Source organism: Passer domesticus, chromosome 3, assembly GCF_036417665.1.
Source record: "Passer domesticus isolate bPasDom1 chromosome 3, bPasDom1.hap1, whole genome shotgun sequence".
Lineage (NCBI taxonomy): Eukaryota > Metazoa > Chordata > Aves > Passeriformes > Passeridae > Passer > Passer domesticus.
The window spans coordinates 110,830,011-110,845,753 of NC_087476.1; the positions used below are offsets into that span (position 1 = coordinate 110,830,011).

Here is a 15,743-nt window from a genome sequence, read left to right on the forward strand (position 1 = left end):
GGATTCATTTGTAACTCCTCAACAGTATTTCTTAGACACCCTGGACATCATATGAGCCACGCTCAATGATGTAGGAGATCATTTCTCTGAAGCTGCAGCCTTGGCGTTTTCAAAAACAAGCTTCTGCTCTGGCTAAAATTCATGCACATTTAAAAATAAGCTTCAGTTACAGCCCTGTTGAGCCTTAATTTCTCTCTGAATGAAATTACTCTTCATCAGACCTGCATGTTTTCCGTATTAACAGACAGGCTGTATTAATGGATGCTCCAGATAATCAAGACAATGAGATTTCATTACCTGACCAGTCTTGCTAGAATTTGTGGAATATCATACTTTTTCTTGCTTCAAGGGTTGGTCCCTTTCATTTGCCAGCTACAGGCCCCAGCGTGCTTGTTCTGTGGACAAATTGATAAATTAGTCAGGTGCCGAAAGGGAGTCATTTGACTCACCTGAAATGAGCAGCAATGGGATGAAAATACATTACCTCTGTCCCACTGGATAAGCCTCAGATTGTATTGAAATAGAATTAGGCCGAGGGAGTCAATGTAGTGGATAATAATGAAATGTTTAATGTGGATTAGCTGCATATAAAATTAATACATTAGAATGAATTGCTGAAGAAATGAAACTGTATCAGGCCTTTATCCTGTCTCCAATATTAGACTTAAAACTGCTGCAGTCTTCTGTTTGTAGAAGAACATAAGAAAAGCTATTGAATTTGTGTTCTTTATTTGGATGAGAGGACCTGATACAGTATAAAGTATTATAAATAAATATGTATATACCAGAGCTGTCAAATCAGGATCCAACAGGACCAATGCTAATATATTTGGGTCTGAACCAGATCTGAGAGGTTGCAGACAAGAATCTAAAGCTAAAACTCCTTAATCACCTGTGTGGGCTTTTTTCTTCTCGGAGTTAAATCTAAATATAATATTTGTTTTGAACCATTCAGAGGTGAGTTGAAATGTTGCTTTAATCTTAACAAGTTTAATACAAAATGGGCAAGCTTTCCAAACTAATTGGCAAATACAGTCTTTGACTGTGAGGTATGGAAGGGCTGCAGAATTAGCTGAGACAAAACTTGAAAGTATTCATCTGTAATCTAGGAGGCCTTGGGGTTTTTCTAATTGTTAAATCTTTCTTGTTGCATCCTCTGTTCCAGGTTCTTTTCTGTTTCTCAATGCATCAGAGAGGCCGAGCCCCACCATCCTGAGCCCTTGGCTGAGGAGCAACAGTGATCAATGTGTAGTTCAAGTGGCTGTGTACAAGTTTTACCAGCAGAGTGGAGAATACATTGCTCGTGTCCATCCCATTGATGAGAGCAGCAGCGAAACCCTGTCAGAGGAGAGGCCAGAGAAACACGGGTGAGTCTCATCCCCTCGTTTGACTCCCAGCTTCAACTGAGAAAAATCACTCGATTGTGTAGCAGTAGAGCCACAAAATGCATGCTGCTCATCTGAGGGGAGCAGGACATGCCACTGAGGAGATGCTTGTCTTGCATGGGTCTAAAATGTCATAGAAGGTAGAGGTTGGTGCTTATTTTATTATACAAAGCATTAGCAAACTTCCTGATCCAGGTAATTGAGTCTCTAAATCAACACCACATTTATTCCCAGTGCTTGCATGTACAGATAGAGTGTGGATTCTCATCCTCAGGTTGAAGCTTTTCTGTTCTAATTCTCTCTCTGTGATTGCTTTTTACTACTTCTTAACCCACGTGTACCATTGGGCTTAGAATATCTACTGAGTCTTTGCAGTTTCATGTGCCTGCATACATTTTCAGTTTTGTCTTCACTTCTGTTTTTTTTTTGCCCATAAAGCTGTTCAGAACTACTGGCAGGGGAGGAAAGCTTTTGATCTTTCAAGGGTGCAACTTTTTGAAATGTTTTATCCTCTTTGTGCAATTAATCTTGATGATGTTTTAATTTGTCAGACTTCCTGTGTATTCTTTTAAATTTTTGTTAGCAGCAAAACAGCAGGAGATGAACACAGTAAATATTTCAAGATGCTGTAGGAGTAGAGTAACTCGGAATTTAATTTGGATATATGTGAGGCTAATGTTCTACCTGCTCTATATACCGACTATTTAAAATTTTTATTTCTTACCTTTGTTGTGAAATGTGTTAAGAAGCATAATTTTTACCAAACATCTCAAATGTTCTTTGTTTTGATGTGATAGATTAGAGAGCTGCTAATAGCAAATCCTGCTGGCTTGTCCTCGTAACAAGATGTGATTATCTGATTACTGTCTACAGCAAATTCTGTATCTTCCAGTAGCAAAAGGAGAATGTGCAATAAAAAGCCTTGCAGGAGATAACCTAACTCATAGAAACAGTTTGAATAGTTGTAATTCTCATATAACACATGGCCTATAAAAGTGAGGAGGAGAGCTTGTGTGTGGATCTAGATCATACTTAGTTCCAGCAACATCATCCAAATTGTAAATTGCTGTTGATGTCTGGGGAGAGGTAATTAGAGGAGCCACAGCAGCTGTCTTCTTCCTTAGCTCTTTGCAAATGCTGTGTTCTGTGTCACAGCTAATAAACATGCTTTGTGCAAAGTGCCTCCTGCGTTGGCACTGCCTCTGCTCCTTGGCACTCCCAGGGAATATTGCTGTGTGTAAAACGCTCAGCATGGAGGAGTTGTGGCTCGGATCTGTGGGTGGGCAGAACTCCCTGGGAGCACAGGCAAGTGCCAAATGTAAGGAGCCTTGGAGGGAAGGCAAAGATTGCTTTAAGTACAGTAACAAATTCCTGCCTTTGCCATCTGCTGGGGATAGCATGGATGACTCAGCTGTGTGTTGCAGATGGAGATCGTCACCACAGTAAAGAGGGTTTGTGCTTTTGCAGAAGGTGGCTTTGGTTATAGCTTGACTGTCCCATATGCTTGCCAGAAGTGCAGCTTGCTCCCCAACAGCATCTCTGTGGGGTGTGGAGGGCTAAGGATGTGCCTGTGGCTTTCATGGGTTTGTATGTCTGACTCCTTGGTACTCCACGTGCTGGAAAACTCCAGTTGGAGCCACCAGCTGGTTCATTTTACCCTCCTCCTTTGGTCCTGTCCCTTCACTGCAAGAGGCAGTAACTTTCCTCTCAGCTCAGCAGTGCAGAAAAACTCTGCTACTGTGCCCACATAAATGTCACATGGGGATGGTTAAATAGCTTCTCACAGCCACAGATGAGAAGGTAGCAATTTGTCACCATTTGCCCTGAATCTTCATTCCAGAATTTGAGTGCCCTCCTTTGTTTGGAGGGATAATATTAGCTATTCCAGCTCTGATAACAAAACATGTAAATCTCACTTTTTAAAGCATCTTTTTTCCTTTAAATAGGAATCCAGTATAGTTGATCGAAAGTCAAGAATAATTCAATGGAGTTCTTAAATGAACTAGCAATCCTACAGTGGAAATCTGTTCTGTTCAATATTTTATTTTGTCTTGGAAATTGCAAACAATTGTGTTCTTTTATAATGAGTTCTTTGACCATGTTATAACCAAATAATTTCTAAAATTTTATAAGGATTTTAGCTCTAGGCACAAAGTAATTGAATTCCCCAATGATGAGTCTGTGCTAGAAATAAAAACACTTTAAAGTTTCACAGCTGACACTTCTTTGCTTCTATGTGCTTTATATATTGCTTTGCAAACCAGAGGTGTGAAGTGTGTGACTTTGTATGTGCAGTAGTGAGTCCATGCCGTTGCCTGAGATCAAGCTCATAGCAGGAAGAATGTGTTTTATTGAAAAAAATGCATATTAAGGGTGATAAAGCAATAAGTTAATTCCAAGGTGGATTTTCTCAGATCTTGAACTATGCACAGCACTAATATCTTCTTTCCCTTTTTTTCCGCCTTTTTAAATTGTATAACCCAAATTACATCTATTAATATCTTACAAGGTCTTCACAGTTCATCTACATTTACAAGAGAAAAAAGCAGATGCTGTCAGGTATTACTATTTCATTCAGGGGGAAACCAGGCAAGCCAAGGTTTTGGATGACAGCACTTGAGGCTGATTTTAAGTAGAATATATGTAAAGCTATGAAATTGTACTAGGTAAAGACATCATGGGCCCCAAGTATTTATTTGTTACCAGAGCTCACCCATGTTGTCTTTGTGTGTAAATTACTGGGTGTGATTATAGAACTATGGATTTTCTGTTTGCTCCTCTGGTTTCATTCTTTAGGAAAAAACAAAGCTGTGAACTAGAGTTGTATGAGTTCCATAATAAGCCAGAGGGGCTACAGAAATGGTTGTTTGGAAGACACCTGTTTGTTTTGTTTTCTTAGCTGACATATTTCCCTGCAGCTGATGTATTGCACGCAGGAAGAAAGGTGGCTAAGCATCACACTGCAGTAGGGTGGGGCAATGGGGCACACACCAGGAGCAGAATGGCAGAGGTGATGGCTGGGAATGGTTTCTGAGGGATGAACACCAGAGGCTGCCAAAGGGATACTTGTTTTGTGGTACACAGAAACTCTGCCAAATACAGCCATAACTTTATATATAATATTTACAAGAAAGCTTCCTACTCAGAAGGTAACTATGTCCTTGTTTATCACCAGCAGAATTGTATACTTTTTGAAATTATCACTGTCTTTAAAGAGTTAATAAGGTCTTTCTCCAGTTTAACTTGTGGATTTTGGAGCACCTTTGGTTAGACCTTCCTAACTTAACTCCTAAACAATCAGTAGGACTCCTCTGTGGGGAACAATACATCACTGTGTTCTATCAGAGTTAGTTTTGTTGCATGGCAGTGTTTCTGGCTGCTGTGAGTCTGTGGATGTTTTTGATGTGGTTAGTCTCTTCTGACATCTCTTGCAGTTCTGCTGGGTTTTACAAGCACCCGCAGATGATACAGGGAGAGAAGCAGAGCACTGCTATTGATCCTTTGTAATGGCAAAAGAGTTGTTATAATTCCTGCCATGGAGCACAGCACTCTCTGATTTATCTCAAATGACACCAAATGTGGCTACAATCTTTTGCTATTTTTCTGTTCCCATGGTGCTGTATGCAATCCTTTCTTGCTATTTAATGGGGTTCCCATTTTCTATTTCGGTAGGTGAGAAGACATCAAGTATGTTTATGTTGCATATTGGTAATTTAGAAAAGCAGAATTGCTGCCACAGTTTGAATGTTGACTTCTGGGTGCTTGTCAGACTGTCATTGTGCCCACTGATTTAATTTCACCTCTCATCGTTTTTTTCCCATGTGTTACATTCATAATTATGAAGCAAGTAAGGTTTTAAGTATGCTTAGTAGAGTGGAGAGAACACAAAGGAAATCAAGGAAATCTTGTCAGCAAAGTTAGAGTTTGTAATAAAGGATTGATTTTAATTTATTTTGATCTGTGTGTTTTGGAGAAATTAGAATTGGGCAAGGACAAATTTAGCATGGTTTATTTTAATTACCATTATTACTTAACACCTCTACTTGCACTATTAATGGTGAGCTGCAGTATTATATACTATATATCAATCAAACTTTTTATAAAAACGTAGCAAATGACACCTAATTTCAATGTGGTCTTTTATTGTTGACCTCCCTCATCACCAAGCTTGAGATTGATCTGAAGACTTTTGTGTAAGTATGTGAAGTTGAAGGTGTTTCTTAAATAAAACATGAAATGTGAACATGCATGCATGAGAAAGGAAGTCATAAAGCACTAATACTTCATATAGGCAGTACTTCAGTAGGTGTATGAATACTGGTGCACAGAGCACTTCAAACAGAGAAAGTTCACCTGGTTCTGAAGGCTGCTGCAAATCATAATAGGCTATTCCCTTTCTGGCATCTACAACTTCACTTAAGATTGATTGCATTGATAGATGTCAAGGAAAATATATGAAGGAATCAGTAGCATCTGTCACATTTGACCTTGGGGCTTGAAATGTGAAGGTTATTTCTTGCACTAGTCTTGTTTTTTTTCTTCCTTTCTTACCAGTAGCTTCAGTAGCCTGTCTCAGAGACCAGAGACTTAATAGAATGATTATTTTGTTGTTTCTTTTATATTCTTTTTGTGAGGATGGGGGATGTTTGTTTGTTTTTTTCCCCTTCTTGAAAAACTTCACTAAATGCAAGCCTCTGTTTTGCTAGTGCCTGGGCTCACATAAAAAGAATGAGGACCAAAGTCTTAGTGCATATCTGGGGCATTTAAACTTATTTTTAAGCATCAAAATGTCTCAAAATTTACAGGATATTTTTAGTCTTGGGGAATTCTAAATCAGGAGTTTAAGTGATTCAGTTCAAACTATGCATTTGAGAAATTCAGGTAATCCAGGAAAATAATTTGGATTTATGGATTCGTTAGAAACTAAGCTCTCTCACCCTGATGGCCAGGCACCATTAATCCTTAATTTTAGAGAGATAACTTGAATTGTTCTAGACAGAAAATCAGCACTTAAACTTTTTCTGTGCTATTACCCACTAGCCAACTTTTAGTCCCTTTCAGTCTGTGAAATTAACTGCAAAGGAAGGAAAAAAAGGGGAAAGAAAGGTAAAGACAAAGTTGGTGTTTCTTTTCCCCCTTTCCTTTTCAAAGGATAGTGTATTCAATACCTAGGAAGAATCAGTTTGATATCTTTGATAGCAAATGCTTGCATATGGAAAAAAAAAAATTTCTTCTCTACCTAATAAACCTTTGGCTCTTCCAATACCTCATGGCTAGACCTGAGGAGAGCTTTAACTCTGTTGGTCATGGCACCTTGAGGAGTTTGTTGCTATTTAGTTTTTGGTTTGAGCAGCCTCACAGAATCAGTTAGGCTGGAAAATACCTCTGAGGACTTGGAGTCCAACCTTTGTCCAAACACCACTGTGTGTGTGCTAGACCATGGCACCAAGTGCTGTGTCCAGTGTTTTCTTAAACACCTCCAGAGATGATGACTCCACCACCTCCCTGGACAGCCCATTCCAATGTCTAGTCATCCTTTCTATGAAAGAATTCCTTATAATGTCCAACCTTAGCCTCTCCTGGTGCAGCTTCAGACTGTGTCCTCATCACTGGTTGCCTGGGAGAAGAGACTGATTCCCACCTGGCTACACCCTCCTTTCAGGGAGTTGTAGAGAGTGATAAGGTCTGCCCTAAGCCTCCTTTTCTCCAGGCTGAACACCCTCAGCTCCCTCAGCTGCTGCTCACAGGATTTGTGCTCTAGACTCTTCACCAGCCCTGTTGTCCTTCTCTGGACACCTCCATGTGTTTCCTGTAGTGAGGGACCCCGAGCTGGACACAGCACTTGAGGTGTGGCCTCGCCAGTGTCAACTAAAAGAGAACAACACTGCCCTGATCCTGCTGGCCACACTTTCACTGATCCAAGATGCCCCTGGCCACCTTGGCCACACTCTGGCTTGTGTTCAGTGCTGCCAGCCAGCACCCCCAGGTCCTTTTGGGCTGGGCAGTTTTCCAGCCACTCTGCCCCCAGCCTGCAGTGCTGAAGGCCATTGTTGTGGTCAAAGTGTAAGCACCAGCACTTGGTCTTGAACCTCATACCGCTGGGGAGATTTAAATTAAAATAATTCAGGATATGTAAGGTAAAATACAGCACTGAAAAGTTTTAGGCAATAGTATGAACCTGATATACAAAAGTCTGCACATTTGTAGACCATTTTCCCATTCTGCTTGGGTACAAGATGATGTGGCTCGAGTTGTCACTTTCACACTAGGGTGAAGTAAATGTCTGTACACTTCTGTCTTAAAAGTCTTGGTGGTTTTGCTGCTGCTGAAGTGCTATATTATTACTTGAGATAAACATGGGTCCTTTTTGGAGATTTTTTTTCTGCTTTAGACCATGCCTTATTTTTCCATGTAGCCTTAAGACAACAAGGCAGTGCCTTCAAAGGGCTCCAGAAAGGTTTGCTGTGCTCTTAGTTGAAGTTGGGCTGTAGCACCTTATTTCTTCTCACATCTATGTAGAAGTGAACTTTTTATTACAATTAATGGTATATTAATATTACCAAAAACTGAATTTTGAGTGCCATTCACTATTGTGGCAGATCATATTGTGAAGGAACCATATCCTATGACCTCTTGGATCAACCAAGGCCAACTGACTCAATTCAAGAGTGAGTAATTGCAATTACTTTTTTTAGCAGTCAGTCACAGTCCCAATCAAACTGATGGAAACTGATGGAAAATCAGTTTGGGGTTACGTGGGGGGAAAGTGCTCTTTATTTTCTTGTAATATATGTTATCAGACAATTATTAGCTGGCAGTGCTGCCTTTTATCGATGTCTGCCAGATTCATGCAAATGGGAAGACCAAAGTTGTGTAGTATACCTCCAATAACAATGATGAAACGGGATGGAGGATATAATTTTAAAGTTGAAATAAAGTAGAAAATTAGAAATATATGTCAAACATTAAAATTTAGCTTACTACTGAAGCACATTACTTACTATGTAGAGAATGGAAAAAGAAAAAAGAAAAGAGGAGTGTATTTTTCAGGATAAGGTCTCTCTTTTTACCAAGTGGAATAGCCTTTTCAGCTGCTTCGAACATAGTGCTGAATACACTGTAGTGTAGGAGGACTGGAGTGGGGAGCTGGATTCCCAGTATGCCTTGGCACAAGTATCCTTATGGCTTCCCAAATAATCACAGGACTTGTTGGTGACCTTCGACTCTGGGAGCTACTTCTGTGCAAGAAACCTCAGAGTCTGGCACATCTCACTCTATAGAAATTATGCCAAACACCACACTAAGAGAGTTCAGCCATCCTTTGTTTGCCTGGTTTGGATATTTGTTCTTTGAAACTAAAGATTCCTTAATATAAATAATTTCTTACAGGGCTAAAACAATTTCTTCAGACCACTCTGAGCAACCTAATCCAGCTTTTATACAGTCTAAAGCCTGGGTACAAAGATTTGTCATCTTAAACTTTTGCACCTTGTATCCTTCAGAATTATTTTCAGATTCCTCTTCTCTGACTGTTATGCTATTCTCACTTTCCAAAGTATGGGTTGGCTTTGTTCCCCACATTCTCTCATTCTTGTTTCCTTGTTTTATAGATCTTGTGTTTTCTTCTCTACACAAAGACTTCTACTTCAATTTTTAAAAGTCATCCTAAACTAATCTTCACAACCTCATGTTGATGTTAGTCCATGCTGCACTTCCTATCAGTTTGGACATGTCAGGATGAATTGAGTTTTGATAACATCTAAACAAGCAAACCACCTGCCACACACCACCCAGCCTCCTCTTCCCAAGCCTGCACAAACACTTCAGTTTGTCATCTTTTTCTTTGTTTAAGTGTCCTTTCTGCTCTATGAAACTGCAACAGTCTTTTTAGGATCCTTTGCTGTGTCCAAGTATCTTTGCCCATAGCAAAATGCTTCCGACATTTGTTTCCAGATGCTAGGCAATTAATATTGCCGGCCTTGTTTCTAGTTATTTTTCCACTCCCCTCCAGCTAAGCTCTCTGTCATTCTGCTGTTGGCCAAATTTTGTAACAAACCTGTGGTATAATTGCTTTCTGTATCTCCTACTTACTTTTGACCTTAAAATCCATCTGAGATGTGTGCAGCCTCCTCTGAGGCTGTCCCATTTTGGAGCAGGGCTTTGTCATTGTGTGCAATTTCCTTGGGGCTTTCCCTGCTAATGCTTCAGAATCTCCTTCTTATCCGAGGCAAATCTACCCTGCTGTAGGAAGTACTGTAGAAGATTTACAAGGTAATATTCCTGCTTTCAATTTCAGAGAGAAATTAACTAGGTGCTGATAACTTTGCAAGACTTGAAAATCGTGTCCTTGACCCATCCACCTACAAAAAGCATTCCTGTAGTGGGAGTGCAGTTAATTCTGCATTCTAAGTCAGGTTCTTGGCTATCCCCCTGAAATTCTCAGTGGTGTTCCATGACTTAGAGCACAGGGTTCAAGTTTTGTGGGGGTAACTTTGCACCCTGGCTTTAAAGAGCACTGTCTGTATTGCTGATCACCAAAAATGTTGCCTATAATTCTCAAGTGCTGGTAAATTGTGTGTTTTCCACACAAGAAAAAAGAGAGCTCTGATAAACTTGACCTCTAACTTGCAATTTGCTTCTGCATATTAAAAAAATCAAAGGCTTATTCAACAGGAATTAAGAAGCTAATTCTCAATTCCCACATGGGAAATTGAATGAAGGCTTAGTAATTATTTAGATTCTGATGTGTGCTGCAATGGCAGAGGCAGCAGCTTGAAATTCTTTTCAGTGGTTGAGGAAAGCACTGCGTGACTTTCCACAGGGATACAGTGAGGACTGATCTGTGTGACACCCATGTGAAGCACTTTGCAGAGCTTTTAATTTAAAAGTCGTGTACCGTGTTTGTTAAATAGTATTGTTCCTGCTGGAAAGCATTTTTCTGTTAAATAGCTTCCTTTGTTTTGTTTTGAATTTTACTGCTTTCTACAGCACACATCTAGTACAGTAGAAATTATATTCCTTTAATAAAATATTTTTTCGGAGCTCTTTTTTGTACTTGCAGGGCAAACCATTACTATCAGCAGCTACTCCAGCAAAAGCATGGGGTTTGGGGTTTACACCAACACCAAAGGTACAGGTTTCAGACAGGCTTGTCAGATCTGTTTTAAACAGTGCTTGAATCAGGTTATTTCTTCACTTGTGCACTTTTGTAGAAGGCTTTCCCTGCACTGGGCTGATTGTTTTTCAGTATAGGGAAACCATGAACATTCATGGCTTGCTCAGTAGCATTTTGGCATCTTGTCTAGAGAAATGAACAGTCCTCCACACCACATTTGGAAGTGCTAGACTTTCTCCTTTTTCATTTTTTTTCTTTTTTCCTCAAAGGGTTGTGTTCATGTGTTTTACTTTATAGACGTTGAGTTCTCTGAGTCATCAAGAACAGCTTTTTATAAACATTAATCCATAACTTTATGGTATTTGTTGTGTCTTAGATCAGGCTGACTAAATATGGTTTTCTGTTGGGAATAGCAGCAATGAAGTTTGTCTGCTGAATGTAATTGGAGCTTTCCCTGATCATCCCTGGCTTGGTGTGCCATTTGTGCTGATGAATTGAGGCCACAAAGATGCATAATCAAGTTCCTTTGGACAAGGCAAAGATATTCCAAGCTGGGACTTGAACCTGCTGTTTGGTGAACTTCATATGAGGATAAGATTGCAGAAGATTGGCACAAGTCTAAATTTTTCACAAGGCAATGAAGTTTTTATGACTCTGCTTTATCTAGCAAGGAGTACAAGTGGTAGAATAAATGAGACAAAGTCAACAGCCTCTTGTATTCAGATCAGTGACCAGTTATGATGCCTTTATAATAGAACAAAATTACACTAAGGGGGAGATTTTTATCAAAATATTTGCATTGAAATGCTTTTTAATAAGGAACAAAATAATCTGATTTTCTTCAGCAGAAGAAAATTCCAAAGCTTAGAAGTTTCCCTGTGCAGTGTGCTTGCTCAGAGATGTTAAGATAATTTTAGTGAGATAATTGTTGTCGGTACATTAAGTGCAATGGACGACCTGATTATTTTTTAGGATGTTAAACATCCTAAGAGTGCCTAGCTAACTTTACTGCCACACCAGAAAATCAAACCATGAGACGATCTGTCTGGATATTGTCTTGGTTTAAATGTGTTCTCAAATCTAGCAACTGGGGTTTTTTTGCATCTCTGCCCCTTTCTCCTCTAAATGCCTGTCTTTCAGGAGGCTGTGGTTTGGGAAGTGTGGGCTAGTGCTTTTGACACCTCAGATATCCATCCAGATATCAAAACCATTATGATTGCAATTTGTTATTATTTCATGCCAGATGAGCTGTTGAGAGGCTCATTTCTTAGAGGCCTCTAGATTACATCTGACACACGTTGATTTCCCTTTTTTATATAGTCTCTTGTCTGGGAACTTGGGCTCCTTTCATTCCTTTAGGCAATTTCTCCAGGTCAAAGCTGGGACATGTATGTGGTCTCTTTGAAAGGGCATTGACTTCTCTTAGTTTCTGTTTTAGATGGAGCATTTTGATTGCTGGTATCAAGGCAGTTACAGCTGTCGGTAAAACACCTGCTCTCAGACAATGAGAGACACCATCAATGTTTATCAACCATCACACCACTATCAATATATTTTTTTCAAGAACATCTTGCTTTCTTTTTATTTATTGCCTTCCATAACTATTCCAGTACAAAAGGGTGGAAAAAATATCCTATAGAATTTTACTGACCTCTTTCCTTAATAATTAAAAATTGAGAGATTGGTGTGGTATTGGCTGACAGAATTTCTGTCTTCCCATCAGCTCTTTTATCTATTGTTAATATTCCCAGGGATCACTTCTCCCCTCTTCCCTCTATCTCAACACTTTTCCCTTCTAGTTTTGTATTCCAGGCTCTTCTTCTAAACAGGTTTCCAAACCCTCAATAGGTCTCGTTTTCTCTCTAATTTCATCTTCACTTCCTCTCTCTTGGCTTGGATATATTTCTTCATCCCAAATTCTGGGTCCAAAACCTGAGGGGAGCATTGTGATTTAAGTGTGAAGAAAACTAACTCTACCCCAGCCCAAACCAGCCCAGGGAGGCACTGAGCAGCTGATTTTGTGTGCCCAGCTCTGGTACTGCCTGTTGCAGCTCAGAGTGTGCACTGGACCCCTTCTCCTGTGCAATTCAGCTGCTGCTTGTGTAGGAAAATCTCTGCCAAGGGGGCACAAACATCAGCTTCTTAGGGCTTGCAAACTGGCCTCAGTGAGGGGAATTTTCACAGCAACAGCCATGTAAATAAAGCAAGTGATTCTATAGCTCTCCAGAAATTCTTTCATCAAGTGGTCTGAAGGACTCTTAATAACACTAAGACCCAGCTGAAGGAGGTGGCACTATACAGATGGACACAGTCAAGCATTGAGGAGGTGTTCTAGCAGATCATTAGTGAGCTTGGTATTCAATAGATGTGTGACTGAGTGGTGCTGCATTTATGGTATTTTTTACTAGAAGAGGGCAGGTTTTGATGGAGAGAGATAATGTTGATGTCTGGGTTTTCAGAGTCAAAGGAATTGATTCCTGTGGAGATTTTAGTGTATCTCCTCTGCCTCATTTGAGTGGCCCAACACTCTTTGGAGAATGGGCTTTAATACACTGAATTTCAGCATAAGCACAAAATCTAGCTTTTGCATTTGTTGCAATGCAGAAACATTTGTAGGGGCAAAGTTAAGAGGAAGAAATAATTGTTCATAGGCTAGGACTATTCTAGCTCTGCATCTGACCCTGAGTCCTCATCCTGAGTAGCACTTGGCAGATACATTTCTACCCTCCATGGTGATGTACACTTTCCATCTTGTCTTCCCCATGCTCCTCTCAGCTACCCTCAGTGCATCAATACTCCCCATTCCTGAGATATGGATGCCTGATTTGTGTCTGTCTAACTAAGTTGTAAACGTTTTTTTCCGCAAATTAATCACTACCCCATCCCAATTTCATGTGCCTTTGATGCCTGGTTTTAATTGCCTGAAAGTAGAAAGCTTCAATGAGCAGAAAAATTAAAATTGCAAAATCCTGATGGTTTTTTGTAGTTGAGTTATTTGCCTCCAACATCAACCTGAAGAGTATGTTTTTCACTTGGCGTTTTTTGGATTTTTTTTCTTAAGTGAGTGAATGTCTTATTAGCTTTTCATTTCTGACAGAGCCGCAGGCTTAACTGCAGTGGATAGACAACATTTTAGCTCCAGAACACGAAACAAGTTCTTCACTCCTAGATTCTGAAAGAGATCTTGCAAAGTCAGTGAAACAAACTCTCCCCTTCATTTGAAGCAGGACTTGACTTAGGAACAAAAACTGCTCTTTTAAAATATTGAAACCCTTAACATGTAGCAGAGTTTCAGGGATTTCATGAAGGAGATAAAAGTGGGAATGAAGCACATTGTGTCCAGCTGAAAAACCAGAAATCATTTAGAACAATTGCATGATCTTTTATTCAGAAAATGTCTTCCATTAAATCAGGACTTTTCTCATGAAAAAACTTAGTGTTTTTCCCATGTTGGTTTCTTGGACTGACCCCAAATGCCTTCTTAGCTCTCAGTTCAGGATTACAGTGGCTGTCATTTTGCTGCCTGAGTTCACACACAGCAAAGTTTGTCCTTTTTCACAGGGATTGTTCTTTATTCCTGAGAGACAGCACGTCTTCTCCAGCCGCTCTGTGGCATGTTATGGAAGTGACATGACTTGCAGAGCATCATCAGAATGCTGCTGGGAAAACTCTTTACATGAGGATTCATAGCACTGGAGTGTCTTTCTGTCAGCGCTGCACAGCAGCATGGCTACAAAAGAGAGTGCAGTTGAATGATGAATCTACTCAGACAATACTGCAGTTCATGTATGTAAAGCAAAGTTGAGCATACTGATAAATTAATATCTTTATTTTTGTTCGCTTTAAACACGACAAAAATGTGCTCCTACTTTACAAATTGTTTGGGCTTATAGAACTTAATGAAGTGTAGTAGGAGAGCCAAAGTGTCCCATGTTTTCTCAGACTGAAGAGTAAAGTTACTTTGTGAAGAAAAATCCCCCTGGTGTAGAACAAGTTAATTAGTTATTGAGTGGAAAACAAGCTGTCTGTCACATTGCTAAATTTCAGATCTGAAATTTGTTGCCTTTTATCCGCTTGGGGTTTTTTCCTAGAACTTATATAACTGTTTCTCCCAGTATTGACTTTTTCTTAATCACTTCTTCTTGTAGTTTCTGTAATAATTTATGCCATGATCATGCTCAGCTATTATCTGCTGGCTGATAATAGAGTTTGTTTTACAAACAGCATTCATTGTAATGTAACTGTTCAGTACTGGCACAGCAAGCCATGGTAATAAATTCTGCAGGTTAATGTCATTCTTTGCTCAGCTTTTCCTCAGTTATCCATCAGAAAGTATTTTATTTTCTGTTCTTTGTCTGTGACAGCCCTAGTGAGAGTTGTTTGGGTTAGTGAGTTTTTTCAGCATTTAGGTGTAAAACTGATTTTGATGCCTTTTACCTCTGAAATGTATTTTAAACATCCTATTGGAAAGTTCAGGAGGTACCTGAGGGGCAAAGGCATAGCCTATATTGTCTGTCTTTTTATACAGTTACCCTTTTTGACTCTAATAGTTATTTAGAGTTGAACATCCAGAGATTGCCTTTGGAAGGAGGAAAAGTTGGCAGCGATACCAAAGGTTTGGATCATCCTGTTGATTTGAAAGTCTTGTGTTCCTGAAAAGGAGAGACATCAAACCCCACAAAAATGTGTTCACAGCTCATGTGGCCTAGAAGCCTCTTAGTCTTGTTTCTGAGTCGCTCTCAGTTCTTACTGAGCTCTGTCTGATGTTTACTCTTTTCTGAATATGATATTCCTGGGTTTCTTCCTTTTTTCTCTCTCTCTCATATGCATTATACCATATACAGGAACTAGCCTGTTCTCTCCCACTCCCTAAAAAATGACTTCTTTTTTTCCTCTCTCTTTTTGTTTGATGTTATGAAGAAATGAGGGATTTTTGGTTTATGCACTGGCATTGCCTGTGTGGGTGGTTGGTGTGTGTGTGTGAGAATTTGTGTGTTGAGTGTGACACAGTATATTCTTAATCCTTCATCCTGGAATGACTGCTGAAGGGTGGCTTTGTGGATCCTTATTCCCTCTAGGAAAAGCCTTCATTGTTATGCCAGTCTCATCCATCTTTTAGGGAATGCAGGTATAAAGTTTTTTGATGCATAAACTCAATATGTTTTCTACCACAGAAGGAGAAGGAAGGGAGGGGGGGGAGTGTTCCTCCAGCTCATTAATCAGAATGAGAATGAGAAATTGTA

At 39.7% G+C, this 15,743-nt stretch overlaps 1 protein-coding gene across 4 annotated transcripts in view; it reads left to right on the top strand.

The window, feature by feature from the left end:
- Nucleotides 1–15,743, top strand: part of ALK (ALK receptor tyrosine kinase) — a 305,573-nt gene that overhangs the window by 138,997 nt on the left and 150,833 nt on the right. For all 4 annotated transcript variants that reach the window (XM_064415113.1, XM_064415114.1, XM_064415115.1 and 1 more), the window contains one exon: nucleotides 1,166–1,367. In XM_064415113.1, the coding sequence (XP_064271183.1) occupies nucleotides 1,166–1,367 (202 nt within the window). The remainder of the gene's footprint in view (nucleotides 1–1,165; nucleotides 1,368–15,743) is intronic.